Source organism: Dipodomys merriami, unplaced genomic scaffold (assembly GCF_024711535.1).
Source record: "Dipodomys merriami isolate MVZ:Mamm:240054 unplaced genomic scaffold, mDipMer1.0.p SCAF_2, whole genome shotgun sequence".
In the NCBI taxonomy this organism is placed as follows: Eukaryota; Metazoa; Chordata; class Mammalia; order Rodentia; family Heteromyidae; genus Dipodomys; species Dipodomys merriami.
Window position 1 is genome coordinate 74,853,413 of NW_027203381.1, and position 17,563 is coordinate 74,870,975.

Here is a 17,563-nt window from a genome sequence, read left to right on the forward strand (position 1 = left end):
GGTTCCCAGTAAAATCAAACTGGAGGTACCAAGAGTTTTTACACACTTCCGGCCTAGTAGTCTTGTTAAATCTCTCTCCAGAGGAAGCTGGGCATGTCTTCTTTAATGTGCTTTTGCCGCTTCGAATGCTGCAATAATTTTATGATTTTTGTGAATTTTATTTTCTTTTTTCAGCTCCTTGTTCCTTTCAGAGCATTGTCTCTCCATAAATAGCTCCTTAGAACTGCAGTGTTCCCTGTATGGAAATCTAACAGTGAAATCCCCTGCTATATAACCAATGTAAGTTAATTTAAAAAAGTGTGTGTGTGTGTGTGTGTGTGTGTGTGTGTGTGTGTGTGTGTGTGTGTGTGTGTGTGTGTTTGGGGGGAGGGAAAGGATAGTTCCCAATGTTTCCAATCTAGATTTTCTAAGACTTTTTTTTTTTTTTTTTTTGGTAAATCATCATCACTAAATCCCAGTATTTAAAACTCCTGCAATGAAGTCTTATCTGATTGGTTCCAGGAAACTGCCAGTTTAGTTTCTTCATCTGGGAAGAGAACAGACTTCCAGGGAGGCATTTGAAAATGTTGGGGAGGTTAGAAGGCCACTAGGGATCCTGCATATTTTAGATGAGTGTGTCAGTGGTCCCTTCCTTCCCTGCCCCAGCCCATCCAGGTGAGAAGAGACTGTCACTTGGTGTGAAGATGTGATCAGAAGACCTGGGCTCAGACCCTAGTTCCACTCTTCATTACTTTGGTGTTTTAGGCAAGTTACTTAATCTCTCCAAACCTTCATTTTCTTGCTATAAAATGGGGAGTATAAAGTTCTTGGGCCACAGTAATGAATACTGGTGTCCCTCCTTCCCCACATTCATGTGTTAAAGTTACAATCCCAGTGGGATGGTCTTTGGAGGTGGGGTCTGAGAGAAGAAAGTAGAGTAAGGTGTGGCTGAGCGGAAGGATATCCTAAATGCAAGATATATGAAATCTAAGTCTCAATTGTGTGTGTGTGTGTGTGTGTGTGTGTGTGTGTGTGTGAGAGAGAGAGAGAGAGAGAGACAGAGAGACAGAGAGAAAGAGAGAGAACACGCATGCATATGAGAGCATATCAAGTTAGGCCACATGAGTACATGGTCAGTCCGAGACCTCATTGAGAACCCAACCACACGAAACCTGATCTTGGACTTCTGAAAACCTCCAGAGCTGTGAGAAGGAAACAGACAGGGTTTTGTTTCAGCAGCCCAGGCTCCCTGAGAACGCAGGGCTAAAATGTCTGCTGTTACTGAGAACACCCTCCCTGCAAAGACCTCCAGCTGCCCCACAGACAGTTCTTCTAGTCTGTGTAGAAGCCACAGCTGCCTGTGAGGAGGGAAGCTGGGTGGCAGAGCTAGGGAGCATCAGCCCAGGTGTGTCCTGCTGGCTCGCTGTCACCTGGGAAGAAAGGCAAGTGTGTGACCACCACCCAGTGACAGGCTCCACAATAGGACTGGAGATGAACTCTGGCCAGAGCAATCCCAGAAACTTCCTGGAAAAGGCCAGATGAGAATTGACTATGTCAGTTTATGAATGATTTAACTCCAGTCCATGATGAAGAGCAAATGTACAAATAGCCCTTTGTAGTCATTGTTACCTCCTTTATCATTGACTTTCTATTTTTAAAGGATTCTAACATAGGTTATAATAATGTTTAATTGCTTCTTGAGTCAAATATTCTCTTTTGTAATCAATTCCAAAAAAAACCTAACTTCCATTTTCATTTAAATTGTGTTTATTTTCTAGATTTCTTTCAAATTAGCCTAAAACTCAATTTTCAGTACTACCCTTCAGTTAGTATGAAACTTTGTTGCAAGTTGATGATTGTTCCTTTATTATTTTTTCTTATATCATTACCTTCCTACTTCCTACTTGATAAACAAATTTCACTTCATTATAGACTATATTGTAAAACCATATGCATAAAACATAAATACATACAAAACTATATACATGTAAGTTTTCTGTCATTTCAGAATAGGATTCTGCAGGTTCTTTATGAGTGTCTGTTTTTTTTTTTTTTTTTTTTTTCCAGAGATTGTTGGAATAGAACTGCTGGGCAGAAGCTGACATTGTGTTCTCAGACGTCATTGCATTCTTTATAGCCTGGAAAAGTTCAGCCAGAAGCTTCCTTGCCTGCATCTGCCTCGAAGCAGAGATAACCTCTCACAAGATCAAGGACATGGCCTTCAGCCTCCCTTTCCATGTTTCCTATAAGCTCCGATTGCTGTTGCTTTTCACCTTGTGCCTGACAGTGGTAGGGTGGGCCACCAGTAACTACTTTGTGGGTACTGTTCCAGAGATCCCCAAAGCGAGGGATTTCATAACAAATTTCAATAAGGCCATTGCTTTGGGGAAGGAGGACGGTGGTACCAGCCAAGAATTCTTGAGAAAGGCCGAACTTGACAGCTGTCCTTCTGTGTCCCCAAAGCTCCGTGAGTGTTTGCTTTTTGCTTTTTTATAAGTACTATCAAACTTTTTATTGAATACACCTACAGAAAAGTACAGAAGTCAGTAGCCTCTAGCTGGGTTAAATATCAAAGTGAATATACCCATGTGACCATCCTGTACGTTAAGATCTGGAAAGTCACTGGAAAGCCAGAAGTTCCCATGCTGCTTTGGTAACTACCTTGGTTTAACATCCTAACACTATTTATTAGAAGTTTTTTGTTTCCTGTTTTGAAGCCTTCCAGATTGAAAGTATATGCTGTGTGTGTGTGTGTGTGTGTGTGTGTGTGTGTGTGTGTGTGTGTGTGTGTGTGTGTGTGTGTGTGTGTGTGTTGAGTTCCTGTGTGTGTGTGTGTGTGTGTGTGTGTGTGTGTGTGTGTGTGTGTGTGTTGAGTTCCTGTTGTTCATTATAAGTTTTGTGAGCTTTTTTATGTGGGTGTATGTGATTTAAGTTTGCTCATTCTCAGTGATGTGTCATATTCTGTTCTGTGTGCATACTCCATTTTATGACCCAGCCATTGACAGCTCAGCAGCTCACAATGGGGTCCATTGAACTGGGCTCCTGGCTGGTTCTGGGTTATCTCTATCACTCTCTTCCACTCATTCCCAGGCTAGCCTGGGCATGTTGTTCCCATGGAGCTGTAAGGGGAGAAATACAAGTTCATTCAAACCTTCATGTGTGTTGACCTGTAAGACTCCCCTTGGGCAAAAGTATGGAGTCTAGAGTCAGGGACTAACACTTCAGTGTTGTATTTGGTGTTATTTCTTAAATATCGTGTATATTTTGATTTCCCATTACTGCCTGTCTTTTGGCTTGGATGAACAAGCAACTGGTTTTAGTGAGCACATAACTTTGGACAGGGAGAAACCCCACTCACTTGGTGTCATTTCTAGCTCTTCTTTGCTTTTCCAGAGCATAGAAATGTTATAGTTCTCATTGCAACTCTAACAAATATGTCTCTCTTTCCACAATGTCTTTCCTCCATCCATGGCTGCCAGGAGGATTCCTGTTTAGTGGCAGAAATCCAGCTAGGATTTTTCTTCTTATAGGAAGGTTTCTGGGATTGCCCCAGCCTGAGCTCATCTCTAGTCCTATTGTGGAGCCTGTCACTGGGTGGTGGTCACACACTTGCCTTTCTTCCCAGGTGACAGGGGGCCAGCAGGACACACCTGGGCTGATGCTCCCTAGCTCTGCAGCCCAGCTCCCCTCCTCACAGGCAGCTGTGGCTTCTACTCAGACTAGAAGAACTGTCTGTGGGGCAGCTAAAGGTCCTTGCAGGGAGGGTGTTCTCAGTTACAGCAGACATTGCAGCCCTTCATTCTCAGGGTCCCTGGGCTGCTGAAACAAAACCCCGTTCTCAATGGGGGCTTCTGACCAGCCACATCCTTACATGACCTTCTTTGGTATGTGTATACACACACACATACTCTCTCTCTCTCTCTCTCTCTCTCTCTCTCTCTCTCTCTCTCTCTCTCTCTCTCTCTCTCTCTCTAGCTTAGATTTCCTGTCTCTTGCTCTTTTTATAAATTATTGATCCCATTAGGAGCTCCATTCTCACAGCCTCATTTTATTCTACTTTCCTCCCTGAAGCCCCACCTTCAAATGCCATTCTAGGGTGGCATGAACATTGGGGACAAACCTTTGGACTTTCTGATCACATCAGTCTTGTATGAAATTCAGTTTGGCATGGTTCATCCTCTAGTGAGTCATTGGAAAGTCAAAATTTCATTCTGGTTTTCTTTTCTTTTCTTTATTTTGACTTTGCTTTTGAACTCGGACTTCATATTTGCTTAGCAAGGACTCTGTGACTTAAGCCAAAACATTCCTTTCTCACTTTAAATCAATTTATTTTTTTAAAATCATCTTTAAATAGTTGTACAAAGGAGTTTCAATTTAGCATGTCAATTTATAGTACTATGCATCTTAGTGTCACCTTTTCCATCTTTACCTCATTTGTCCCAACTCCATTCATCTCCTCAAGTTTTTGAGTTCCATTTTCATATAAGACCAGTAAATATTATGACTATAGTTACCTACCTTTTCCCTCCACTTATCCAACATTCTTCTTTATTGTGTATTCTATTCAGAAATTGCATGTCATGGAAATGAGTTACTAAAATGCACACTGCACACTCCTCACCATGTTATTTAAGCAATAAACTCATTCCAAAAGCATGGATGGATGGCAACACAATTCTGAGCAAGTGCTAGACTGACAGCGTGATGTCCTAAGATAGGTCATTAAGGAACAGGAGGTGGGCTGTAGGGAGACAATGAGGGAGTAATTGGAAGTACATTCTAGAAGGTTAGAACACACCAAAGTTATGGCAATGAGAAGGCGAGCAAAGAGTCTAGTTGACATTGGACCTGTTGTTTGAGGCTCTTCCAGGTGTATGACAGAGACTTGGGGATGTTCGTGATGGGGTTTACTAACAAGCCACACAAGACACTGTCTCAGCCTCCAGCAGCTCAGTTGCCAAGCGGTGGCTCTTGCAGCATATCTCTCTTATAACTCCATTTTCTTGCTGTTAGTTTAGTAGGCATGACTAACCGCCATCTTTGTCTCTCACTCAGACCCTTCTGGAAGGCTCTTGTAGGCATGCTGCTCTCCTGGGTGGCTAAGTGGCTAAGTGACTATCTACTTTGAGCACTGCTGGGCAGAGACCCCAGTTCTAAGTTAGGCTGACAATTGAGTCTGATCTAAGCAGCAATGGCCAAAGAAATTGAAACCATTACAGAGGGGCTTATATGCTAGCAGGCCTGTTTGCTCAGAAGAGGAGAGTATAAGCAATAAGATGTTTCATAGCCTGGCCAGTCTATAAAGAGTTAAATCAATAAAAATAAAGGAATGGTGGAAGGGAGACCTTAGCATGGTCCCCTAGCAGAACTGTGCCTATCTGACCAGTCAGCCTGCCTTGTAAATTCAGGTTGCAGGGGAGGATCACTTGTCAGCCTGATACTAGATACCTTCCCCGGAGCTGGTTACCATGCACTGCCTTGGATTCCAGCCATGGGACTGCTTCCAGTCTCTCTGAGCCAATGCTCTGTCTGCCACATTGTCACGGGCTGTGCTGGGACATCATTTGTCATCACTGGTGACAAACTAGCTTCTACTTCCTTCCAGCTTTTTCTTCAGGGAGCTAGGAACAGGGAGCTAAGCAAACAGGAGGAAAAGCCTTGTCCAGGAGTGTATTTTCATGGAGTGCTCAGATGTTTCACTCTTCTTCTGGAATTTTGAGAAGGCAAAGAATTGAGAAGTTTCTCAGTTGAGGTTCTGGTCACCTTTGCTACTTACAAATGGCCCCTCAAGGCAGAGTTGCCCACCTGGCCAGTGCTCTTAAGTACCAACCACTTGATTGTTCCGCTGGTTACTTTGTGGCATGACTCTCTGGTGACAGGTCATGACTAACTGACACTTTCATATTAGTAGTTCAAGGTAACACATTAAAAAAAAGTAACCCTCACTGTGGCCAAAGGCTTTGCTTTGTTAGCCTCTCAGCACGTGGTGGCAGCTCCTGGTATGACTGGTGTCTGTGTTGATGGCAGGAGGTCAGAGCAAGCTCATCTTCAAACCAGACCTCACGCTGGAGGAGGTCCAGGCAAAAAATCCCCAGGTGCACAGAGGCCGCTACCATCCCGAGGAATGCAAGGCTTTGCAGAAGGTCGCCATTCTCATTCCGCACAGGAACAGGGAGAAACATCTGATGTACCTGTTGGAGCACCTCCACCCCTTCCTGCGGAGACAGCAGCTGGCCTATGGCATCTACATCATCCACCAGGTGAGGGCTGGCCTCACCTGGGCCCTAGGGGTCAGCCACGTGGCCCTCTGTCTGTCTTGGGGGTAAATGGAGCATGAGACTCTCATCGTAGGAGAGTTCTTGTACCCCATGTATACTTGAAAAGAGGAGAGGACATTCTTGCTCCAGAATGTGGAGTCCAGGGATCAAGTTTCTTGAAATGTTCCTGCTCTAAAGTAATAAAGTAGGTGGGGCACCAGTGGTTTTCACCTGTAATCCTAACCACCTAGGAGGCTGAGGTCTGAGGATCCTACTTTGAAGCCAGCCCAGGCAGGAAAGTGTGTGAGACTCTTATCTCCAATTAACCACCTCAAAGCTGAAATGGAGCTGTGGCTCAAGTTGTGGAGTGCTAACCTTGAGCACAAAAACTCAGGGACAGTGCCCCGGCCCTGAGTTCAAGCTCTAGTACCAGGGAGCCCTTCTATGTTAGTCAGTACTGACTTAAGACTCCCACAGGCTTTCGGTCCCCTACTCCCAACTCTGTATTTTTGCTGTGTGCTGTACCAGGTGATGTTGGTGTTCAGTTTGTCACTATTGAGGGTGGCTATGGAGTGGAGATGGGCATCAGAGAGTGGAGAGAGTGAGGCGAGTTCATATTTCTGCCTTTTCTCTGCCTCTATTTACTATTCCAGATGTGCTAGGTCTAAAGTTCCCTGGCTTGATTCACTGATCTGGCTTCCACAAGCATCAATTGGTCACTGTGTTTATAGGCTGCTTTTGAGAGTTTGGTTACAAGGTTAGTGGAGCGACTGATTAAAGATGCCAGTGTTTGGTATTAAAGTTCATTAAAAGAAAATAGGACATCCATTTAAGCTTCTACATCTGAGCTTTTCCAAATCATCCTGGCTATCTGCATAATATCCTCTCAAATCTTAGAGTGCAAGCAAAATTAAGAACTCCTTACTTCCCGTGGGATATAGCTGGTAATGTTTGTGGTAGGTCAAACTTTTGACAGCTCAGAAAATCAGCTCCGCAGTGTGTACTTTATTAACTTTTATTTTTTGCTGTTACTGGGGCTTGAATTCAGGGCCTCATTCTGCTTGGCTTTCTTTCTCAAAGCTGGTGCTCTTTTATTTGAGGCACACCACTTCTAGCTTTTTGGTGGTTAATTAGATACGAGTATTATGGATTTTCCTGTATGAGCTGGCTTCAAACAACAATGCTCCAGATCTCAGCCTCCTGAGTATCTAGGATTACAGATGTGAGCCAATGACACCTGGCTTTAGTGTATAAATGCTTTAAGATGGAGGTTCTTGAAAATCAGTATGCTTCTAGATTTGCTTATGAGGACTCAACAAACATTTTACATTTATTTTGCTTTATAATTTTTGTTTTTAATGTCATTGGTCATAGCTGTGATTAATTTGATTCTAAAATTCTTACCCAGGATAGCAATATAACTCTGCTTTGTTTTGCTCTTCAGGAAAGCATCATGGTAACTTCTGAGAACTGCTTGCACTTTTGTTAGGATGAGCTGTTGATCAAATTGGAATGTATTTCTGTGAATTCTGGTCCAACTTACCTCAAACAAGTAAAAAACTGTCACACGTTTTCCTCTCCCCAGCATTGGTCCTGATCTAGGGACATGTTCTTTTCTGACCCAGTGATAAATCTCCCTCTTTTTTTCAAGGTTGTTGTGAAGGTCACCCTTCCCCATCAGTGTGAAACAGGATTTTTTTTTACGGTGATTTTAGAGAAACTTTTAAATACCTTAGAAATATTATCAATAACTTTCATTGATAAGCTATCGTTTCTTAATCCTTTCTGGCAAGCTAATGCTCTTGGAAGCTAAATGTCACTTTTTTTTTTTTTTTTTTTTGGGTCCGGTCGTGGGGCCTGAACTCTGGGCCTGGACACTGTCCCTCAGCTCTTCAGCTCAAGGCGAGCACTCTACCACTTGAGCCACAGCGCCACTTCCGGCTTTTTTCTTTTTGCTTATGTGGTGCTGAGGAATCGAACCCAGGGCCTCAGGCATGCAAGGCAAGCACTCTACCACTGAGCTACCTTCCCAGCCCTGTTGATTGTTTTTTTAACTGTAATTTTTTGTCTTTTCTTTTTTTGGTCCTGGGGATTGAACCCAGGATGTTACACTTGCTAGGCAAGTGCTTTGCCACTGAGCTATACCCCAGCCCTAGGAATATATTTTTAAAATTTGATTTTATTGTTATGATAGAGGTGATATGAGTCAGGTAAAGAGTACATTTCCTTCATATAGTGTCTTCTGTTCCCTCACTGTCTCCCAGTCCCACCCTCTTGTCTCCACCCATGAATTGTATAGTTCATGTTCATCAATGTCCAGTGTGCTCCAATGCTCCACTTTTTCATTTTCCCCTTGATTTCTGTGCCCTCCCTATCACACTCCTGAATACATGAGAATACTCCACATATAAGGCAAAGAAGACAGAATCATCAAAAACTAAAAACTAAACAAATTTTTTTTGTTTCCATATCTTAGAGTTCATTTCAGTATGTGTATTATTATATATAAATATGAGGCATTGCACCTTTGTGTTTCTCTCCTAAGAGTATCCTCCTTTGCTCTCATTGTAGGTATCTAGAAGCCTGTATAATTTGTCATATCCCAGTGTATTTTAGATCTAACTTCTGCATATCAGAGAGAACATGTACTGTTTGTCTCTGAGTGTGGCTTACCTCACTTAACTGACTTGTTCTAATTCTATCCACTGCCCTACAAATGACGTTATTTTATTCTTTCTAATAGCTGTATAAAATTCCATTTTGTATAGGTACCACAGTTTTTGGATGCACTCATCTATTATGGGGCATCCAGGCTGTTTCCATATCTTGGCTATTGTGAACAGTGTGGCAATAAACATGGATGTACAGTGCAGGTGTCCTTATCATAGCCTGGCTCATGATGTTCAGGGTAGATTCCCAAGACTGATATAGCTGATTCGTAGGGAAGCTCTGTGTTTAGTTTTTTGTCTAGTCTTGTGTATTTGCAAGAATGAAACCAATTCCATGCTGAATGCTGGTGGCTTACACCAGTGATCCTAGCTAACAAAGAGATTAACATCAGAGGCTCATAGTTCAAAGCCAGCCTAGGCAAGAAAGTCCATGAAACTTATCTCTGACTAACCACCAAAAAGCTGAAAGTGGAGCTGTAGCTCAAGTGGTAGAGCACCAGCCTTGAACAAAAAGCTCAGGGACAGTGCCCAGCCTCTGAGTTCAGGCCTCAGCACTGATGTACACACATGTGTACACAGACACACAGACACACACACTCAACCAACAGAACAAGAAAACACCACCAACTCCTTAATTGGAGCCAAAGAGAGGAAGAAATTGGAAGACTTAGCTTAGGAGTCTTTCACATGTTAATTTTCATTTTCTGTAGGCTGGAACGAAAAAGTTTAATCGAGCCAAACTCCTGAATGTGGGCTATTTGGAGGCTCTCAAGGAAGAGAACTGGGACTGCTTTATATTCCATGATGTGGACCTGGTGCCCGAAAATGACTTGAACCTTTACACGTGCGAGGATCAGCCCAAGCACCTGGTGGTTGGCAGGAACAGCACTGGGTACAGGTAAGGTGGCTCTGCCCATGGCATGAACGCTGGGTGCCAAATAGCATCCTGCCTGTCTTAGGAAAGCAAGAAATAGGAACACATGGCCCATTGTTTCTTGAAATGAAAACCCACAAGTTAGAGAAAAATCCAATAAGAAACCTGACAGAGGATCACAAAGACGAAAGGAGAACAGAAGAGAAGATGCCCCAAGCATTGCACCCTGCAATACCAGTGAGAGAACTTCTGCAAGTTTCCCTGAGGAGAGTTCTAGTATTTTCCTGTCCATCCCTGGCTTTTTCTCTATTTGCCAGTAGATCGGCATTTTGACCTGACATTTCTTTCCAGACTGCAGCCTCTTTCCAGGGTTCTGGGTACAAATGGGGAGGAGCATATTGCTCAGGAGCCTGGACCTCAGGAAAAAGTTATTTTCTTTCAAAGACACTTGAGATAGGACACCGTCATTCATGCCCATACTCCTAGCTAACTCAGGTGGCTGAGGTCTGAGGATTTGGATTTGAAGGAAGCCTGGGCAAGAAAGTCCAGGCAGGAAAATACGTGAAACTCTTATTTCCAGTTACCCAGCAAAAAGCCAGAAGTGGAGCTGTGGCTCAAGTGGAAGAGTGCTAGCCTTGATTCCTCCCTGTCCCTAGGAGATGCAAAACTGTCTCAACACAACAGAGGGAAAATAATAGCTAAGAAAATTCCTCGACAAATAAATATGCCAGGGAGAGGTATGCCTCCCTTCTACTTTCTTTGCTACCCTGGACAAAAATGTCTCTGGCAGGCAAGTTTCTTTGCAGGCAGTTAAGTGTCTTCTCTCTGCTGGTACCTTTGTGTTATTGCACCTTGAGGCTTAGCTCAGCTGTCCCGACAGTCCCATGTACTTGCCATGTACTCACAGAGAGGAAGCTAAGGAAACTTGTCCCAAGTGTCCTAGACTGACCAGAGCAGAAATGCATCTTGGTCATCATTGTGGGTCCATGGTACAGCTATAAGATCAGCCGGGGCTAATCCTGCTGCCAATGATTCCTTTGGTACCGTGCTTGTTTTCCACAAGGACTCTACTGCTTGAATTTTATGACTACATTTTCCTCAGCTTGGATCCCCTCAAGAATACATCATCCAGTTCCAGAGCCAGTTAAAATAGATTCTTTTCCAGGTCAACAAACTCAGAGACCTACCTACCTAGTAGCCACCTAGCAGGACACTTCTCTTTCTTTTCGCCCATTGCACTGTCTTCAGATAGTTTCTCTGTTGCTGAGTCTTTATGGACCATGCACTGCCAGCTGATTTCCTAAAGCATTTCTGTGGTTCCTTTTCATTGGGGAACTCGAACCTAGAGTGTCCTATATCTCCTGGCTAGATTTCCCTGCAGTATCTTAGAGTCAGCTTGTCCAGTACCTAATTGTCTTCCTCTCAAGACTAAATTATCATTCACTACTATTGTGTTTCCATGAAAGGTACTCTCCTCTACCTAGTGGTCCAAGCCAGAAATTTCAGGAGTGGTATATTGGAGTCTCTAGAAAACAGACTGAGAGGAGGGAGGTTTTCAGAGTGTGGGTGAACAGAACAGGATTTTGTTCTCTACCTCTCCCCACAAAAAGAGAAGTTAAAAAAAAAAGTCATCATGATGCTTTTTCATGCTGAACCTCATGATATAACTTCAGAATCTTACCCCAGTGCCCTCCCTAGCTATTACCATTCAGCTGGATTGGTACGGAGATGAAATTTTTCCTGCAGATCTAATGATGTAGGTTATCAGTCACGAGACACCTGCTCACCAGCATGCCTAGTCACAAGTAGTGGCATCTTGTGTCAAGGGTAGAGGTGAGCACTCGTCTAGACGGAAGGAAGAAGGCAAGACAGGGAAGTCCAGGAGCGCTGGGAGGTGGATGGCAAACTGGGGTAGAGCTATGGAAGGAAAGACACGATCTGTTGAGCATGTCCTGAAACCAGAGACCGGTGGCGTCTGTGGAGAATGGAAGGGCCTTGTCCTAATGGTTTTGCTTTCCCGCTCTCTTCCCTTTTGCTCTAGGTTACGTTACAGTGGGTATTTCGGGGGTGTTACCGCCCTCAGCAGAGAGCAGTTCTTCAAGGTGAATGGATTCTCTAACAACTACTGGGGATGGGGAGGTGAAGATGACGACCTCAGACTCAGGTGAACACGCCACGGGGCTCTGCCATCACTGGTGGTGGCTCGGGAAACCTGTGTTTCTGTGCAGTTTCTGTCGGTGTCAGCCCAGATGCTTGTGATCTTGACTTCGGGTAGAACTAATGAGGCTAGAGTTAACCACACACCCATCTACTGTAAGCCCTTTGTAATGGCTCTTGACTAATGCTATATGCATTCACCAGTATCATCTGAACATACCGGTGGGCTGAGATTTCTTTGCTGATATCTTGCATTACCCATCTCTTACCTTATAGTAACAGTTTGCAAAGCCTGTTCCATGTGAATTATGCTGGAGGAATCTTTGAAGTAAGTTCCGTGTTACCATGTTCATTTTAAGACAACAGGCAGACCTGAAATAGGAGTTGCAGATTTACTGGGATTGTAGAGAAATTACAGTTGAGATTTAAGGGCTTGAACACTTGTGATCTTCGTTTCTTTTTCATTGTTACAAGGTGCCAATAAATAGAGATCCCAATAGGCTTTATCTTTCCGTTTTCCAGGATATATTAAAATGCTTTATACATTTTTTAAAAAAGTAACTTAATTGGAAGTATCTCCTTTATGTCTCATTAGTAAATGTTCAATGGAATTATTATTATTTTATTTATTTATGTTTTTGTCGGTCATAGTGCTTGAATTCTGGGCTTGGGCACTATCCCTCAGCTCTTCAGCTCAAGGCAAGCACTCTATCACTTGAGCCACAGCGCTACTTCCAATTTTCTAGTGGTTTATTGGAGATAAGAGTCTCAGAGACTTTTCTGCCTGGGCTGGCTTTGAACCATGATCCTCAGATCTCCTGAGTAGCTAGGATTACAGATGTGAGCCACCAGTGCCCAGCTTTTTTTTTTTTTTTTTTTGGTCAGTTGAGGGGCTTGAACTCTGTGCCTGGTTGCTGTCCCTGAGCTCTTCCATTCAAGGCTAGAGCTCTACCACTTGAGCCATAGAGCCACTTCTGGTTTTCTGGAGATAAAGAGTCTCATAGACTTTCCTGCCCAGGCTAGCTTTGAGCTGTGATCCTTAGATCTCAGCCTTCTGAGTAGCTCAGATTATAGGCATGAGCCACTGGCACCCGGCCTCAATGTGATTCTTTATATGCTCACTGCTTAAAGTCCTACCATTATGTGAAAATCTGAAATTTTATGTTTTCTTCTTTCTTTATAAAATACCACCACATAAAGTTGTATGTGTAAAGTTTTCTTTTGCTAGTGATTCTTTTTAATGCGCAGTAGGAGAAGATAAGTGGGATAGATTTTTTTTTTTGTTGTTGGTTGTGGGGCTTGAACTCTGGGCCTGGACACTGTCCCTCAGCTCTTCAGCTCAAGGCTAGTGCTCTACCACTTGAGCCACAGCACCACTTCCAGCTTTTTCTGTTTATGTGATGCTGAGGAATTGAACCCAGGGCCTCATGCATGTGAGACAAGCGCTCTACCACTGAGCCAACTTCCTGGCCCAAGTGGGATAGATTTTTTAAAAAAAATCTTCTCTGTTATTTTTCTAGGGTTGAACTCCAGAAAATGAAAATATCTCGGCCCAAGCCAGAAGTGGGTAAATATACAATGATCTTCCATACCAGAGACCAAGGCAATGAGGTGAATGTGGAGAGGTAGGTCCTGGGTCTCAGAGTCCCTGGGCTGGACTCCAGCTAACCTGGTCTCTCCTGATGTAAGGGCACTGCTGCATTCCAGCAGATCAGCCAATTCATCTTACTAACAGCTTTTATTAACAGTGATGAAGAGGAAAAAAGGGGGAAAATTCAGACAAGAATCCATGGTTTAACCTACAAAACTAAAAGTGAGGAAAGGGGAGGGATGAATGAGAATGTTGAAAGGGGTGACATAGATCAAGATACATTATATTCATAAACTGCTTTGTTAAATGGTGACTCCTTTGTACAACCACTTAAAGATAATGATTTCAAAAACATTTTTAAAAAAAGAAGTGAGAAGAATGGTTCCTGAAACCCTCCCTTCAACTGTTACAAACTCTGGGCCTTACTTCTGTCTTCCACTTTTTTTCCCTCTTCTCTCTCTGGATTATTTAGAAGCAAATCACAGATGTCAGAGCATTTCATGTATAAATATTTCAGTATACATCCTTAAAATCTAAGAAACTTCCTAAGAAAAAGTTTCAATACCATTGTCATGTATAAAATAAAATTGACAAAACTTCCTATTATCAGTCACGTTCCCTAGCTCATGCCTATAATCTACCTATTTAGGAGCCTGAGCTGAGAATTAGGCTGATCCTCCTACCACGAGAGCTAGAGCTCCACTTCCAACATCATTGCTTTTGAGCTCTGTCTAAATTGTCTTCATAGCTGAGCTCCTAGAGACAAAGACAATTCAGTTCACTGCCTAGTTCCTCAGCTCTGACCACAGTAATGACTTCCTTCTCAATCCCGTTCCTGTGCATGTCTGTGAAGCTTGCCCAGAAGGCTCTTTGCTTGAAGGACCCTTTTCTTCACCACTTTCACATAGGGAATTAAACTTCGTTAGCTTTAGTAGGATTTACCTTTTCTATCCCTTTCCCAGACTCCCAGGTGGAGTCATATGGCCTTTGTTCATTTTCTCTACATACAGATGCACATTTAAACAAAAAAATTTATTTTTGTGCCAGTCCTGGTGCTTGGACTCAGGGGCCTGGGTGTGCTCTTTCTGAACTTTTTGTGCTCAAGGCTAGCACTCTACCACTTAAGCCACAGCTCTACTTCTGGCTCTTTGATGGTTAATTAGAGATAAGAGTAGACTTTTCTGCCAGGCAGGACTGGCTTGAACCTCAATCCTCAGATCTCAGCTTTTCTTTTCTTTGTTTGTTTGTTTGTTTCTTTCTTTTTTTTTTTTTTTTGTCAGTCATGGGCACTGTCCCTCAGCCCTTTAGCTCAAGGCTAGTGCTCTACTACTTGAGCCACAGTGCTGCTCTGGTTTTCTGGTGGTTTATTGGAGATAAGAGTCTCATGGACTTTCCTGCCCGGGCTGGCTTTGAGCCACGATCCTCAGATCTCAGCATTTTCTTTTTTTTGCTGGTTCTGGAGCTTGAACTCAGGGCCTGGGCATTGTTTTTGAGCCTTTCTGTGCTCAAGGCTAGCAGTCTACCACTTGAGATACAGTACCACTTCCAGTTTTTTCTGCTTATGTGGTACTGAGGAATCGAACCCAGGGCTTTATGGATTGCTAAGCAAGCACTCTACCACTAAACCACATTCCCAGCCCCTCTCAGCTTTTTTATTAGCTAGGATTATAGGCATGAGCCACTGGTACCTGGCTTTCATTTTTGATATTCTTACGAAAACTCTGTACCCTGCCTTCTTACAGACAGAATATTTCCCCAACATTGGAGATCACCTGAAGCCAAACTTCACCCCCAAAGACCTGTGAGCACTGGGTGCCACACATCCCCTTGTGTCAATGGTATATCCATATACTCTGTACATACCGAGGTTTCCGGAAGGCAGGGTCTTATCGCTGTTAGCCACAGGGCCTTCACAGGCGGGTGGGGTGGGGACTGACACAGAGGCGCTTAGTCTTCACAGGTGTCTGTTCTCTTCAATGCGGAAAGAACAACTGTTTTTCCAATAGGATGCCCACTAGGTGGAGTGAGGTATAAAAAATATTTTGCCACACTTAGGGACAAGGCAAAAAGAGAAAAACAACCAATGGAGACACCTGTCCAAACCTTGTTTTGTTATTCACATTTGCTCTTTCTACCTTCAGGATGAAGCTCTTACATCAGGTGTCACGAGTCTGGAGAAGAGATGGCTTGACCAGTTGTTCTTACAAATTACTGTCTGTGGAGCACAACCCTCTCTATATTAACATTACTGTGGATTTCTGGGTCGGTGCCTGACCCCTCGATCTTTTCTGATGTCTGGAAGAACTGGTTATTTGGTTGCAATCGTTTTGGTCTGGAGGATTTCCTGAGTGGCACACATTCAGAACTTGTTGCAGCTCACTTATGGACCTGAATTTTTTTTCCTTTATGTGTTTTCTCAGGAGAACTCCTGGCACTATGGAATGTAGAACCATTGCAACAAGACAGCTTTTTTTAAAAAATGTTTTAGTTGTGATCAAGGGTTAACTATTATAGTACTGGTACTTGAAGGACTAACTACTTTGTGCCTGAAAGAGATGGCTCAAAGGCTAGAATGAAGGTGATGTGAGAACTCTGGTTGAAATAGACTTTTGGGATAAAAGGCCAAAGGAAATAAGATGGCTGGATGTCTCAGAAAACCAGAATTGTTCTCATCTAATATCATAAGGTACGAAGATGTGTATATGTTACTTATTTTATTCTGTGTGGTTATCCATGAAGCGGTGGGTTTTGGGTAAGAAGGAGGCCACAGAAGAGGAGTAGAATGAAATGTAGAGGACATGGGAATGGAGAGGTGGCTGAGGGACTATGGCTACCGGTCCCTCACAGTGGACACCACCTGCCCAGATTTGCCTGCCAGTCATATCCCAGCACAGGACACCTTATCTACTAGTTTTTAAGACATTTTTATAAAATGACATTTGTACATGTTGTATTTGAATTGCCGTTTTACAAATTATATACCAACTAAAAACATATCTACAGAGTACCTTCCTAGTAAAATGTGAAAATGATTTGGGAGCTCAGTCTTGGTTTTTATGTTTTTTTAAAAAATGTATTGTCAGAGTGATGTACACAGTGGTTACAGTTACATAAGTATGGTAGTGATTACATTTCTTGTCTAACTTGTGACCCCCTCCATCATTGTTCTTCCTTTTTCCCTCCCCTCAGCCATCCCCCAACTTGAACAGATCATTTCCAGCATATTGTCTTGTGAGTATTGTCCTTTGTCTCACCATTTTGTTGTTCCCCATTCCCTTCCCTAGTTCAAATAAACATATATACAATACCCAGGGTACCAGAATGGAATACAATGAAAACAGGGGATAAACCATTGGGGGAAAAACACAAAAGAAAAAAAGAAATCATGTAGTACATTGAGAACAACAACAAAGAAAAACCTCTCGTGTCCATGTCTAGGAGTTCATTTTGCTTAGCATCATCTTATATGGTCATATGTACATAGCTATTGAGTTATTCTGCTCCTCTGCTAAGATTATCCTAGTCGTGTACTAATTATTACAAATAAGGGAGACCACAGGACCTATGTTTCTTTGGGTCTGGCTTACTTCACTTTTGTCTAAGTCCTTCCATTTCCTTACAAGTGAGGTGGTGTCATTCTTTCTGATGGAAGCATAGAATTCCACTATATGTATGTGTATCACATTTCCTTGATCCATTCATCTACTGAGGGGCATCTGTGTTGGTTCCATATTTTAGCTATGGTAAATAATGCTGCGATAAAAATAGTTGTGCTGGTAGCTTTAGTGTGGCCTTGTTTGTGGTCATTTGGGTAAATGCCCAGAAGTGGGATTGAAGCCAAAAAACTGGATTCAAGATATGTAATTCAAAACAAAGGACAAATGAAACAAACCCTCCATGGTGTCTCTCATCCTTCTCTTCCCCTCCTCCATTCCTGTCTTTAACCACCTTGTATATCAGCTCAAGGAGGAGCCTCTATTTCATTGATTGGCCTCACCAGTTTCTTGTCTTTTTTGTAGTACTGGGGATTGAACTT

At 42.9% G+C, this 17,563-nt stretch overlaps 1 protein-coding gene across 3 annotated transcripts in view; it reads left to right on the top strand.

Annotated features, from left to right (window-relative positions):
- Positions 1–16,821, top strand: part of B4galt4 (beta-1,4-galactosyltransferase 4) — a 28,189-nt gene extending 11,368 nt beyond the window's left edge. For 2 of the 3 annotated variants that reach the window (XM_070030160.1, XM_070030161.1), the window contains exons 3-9: positions 175–279; positions 2,047–2,446; positions 6,007–6,239; positions 9,616–9,803; positions 11,821–11,943; positions 13,457–13,561; positions 15,669–16,821. In XM_070030160.1, the coding sequence (XP_069886261.1) occupies positions 2,194–2,446; positions 6,007–6,239; positions 9,616–9,803; positions 11,821–11,943; positions 13,457–13,561; positions 15,669–15,801 (1,035 nt within the window). In that variant the 5' untranslated portion in view covers positions 175–279; positions 2,047–2,193 and the 3' untranslated portion in view covers positions 15,802–16,821. Of the gene's footprint in view, positions 1–174; positions 280–645; positions 745–2,046; positions 2,447–6,006; positions 6,240–9,615; positions 9,804–11,820; positions 11,944–13,456; positions 13,562–15,668 lie in introns of all 3 variants that reach the window. The other variant, XM_070030162.1, reaches the window with a different exon arrangement.
- The last annotated feature ends 742 nt before the right edge of the window (positions 16,822–17,563 follow it).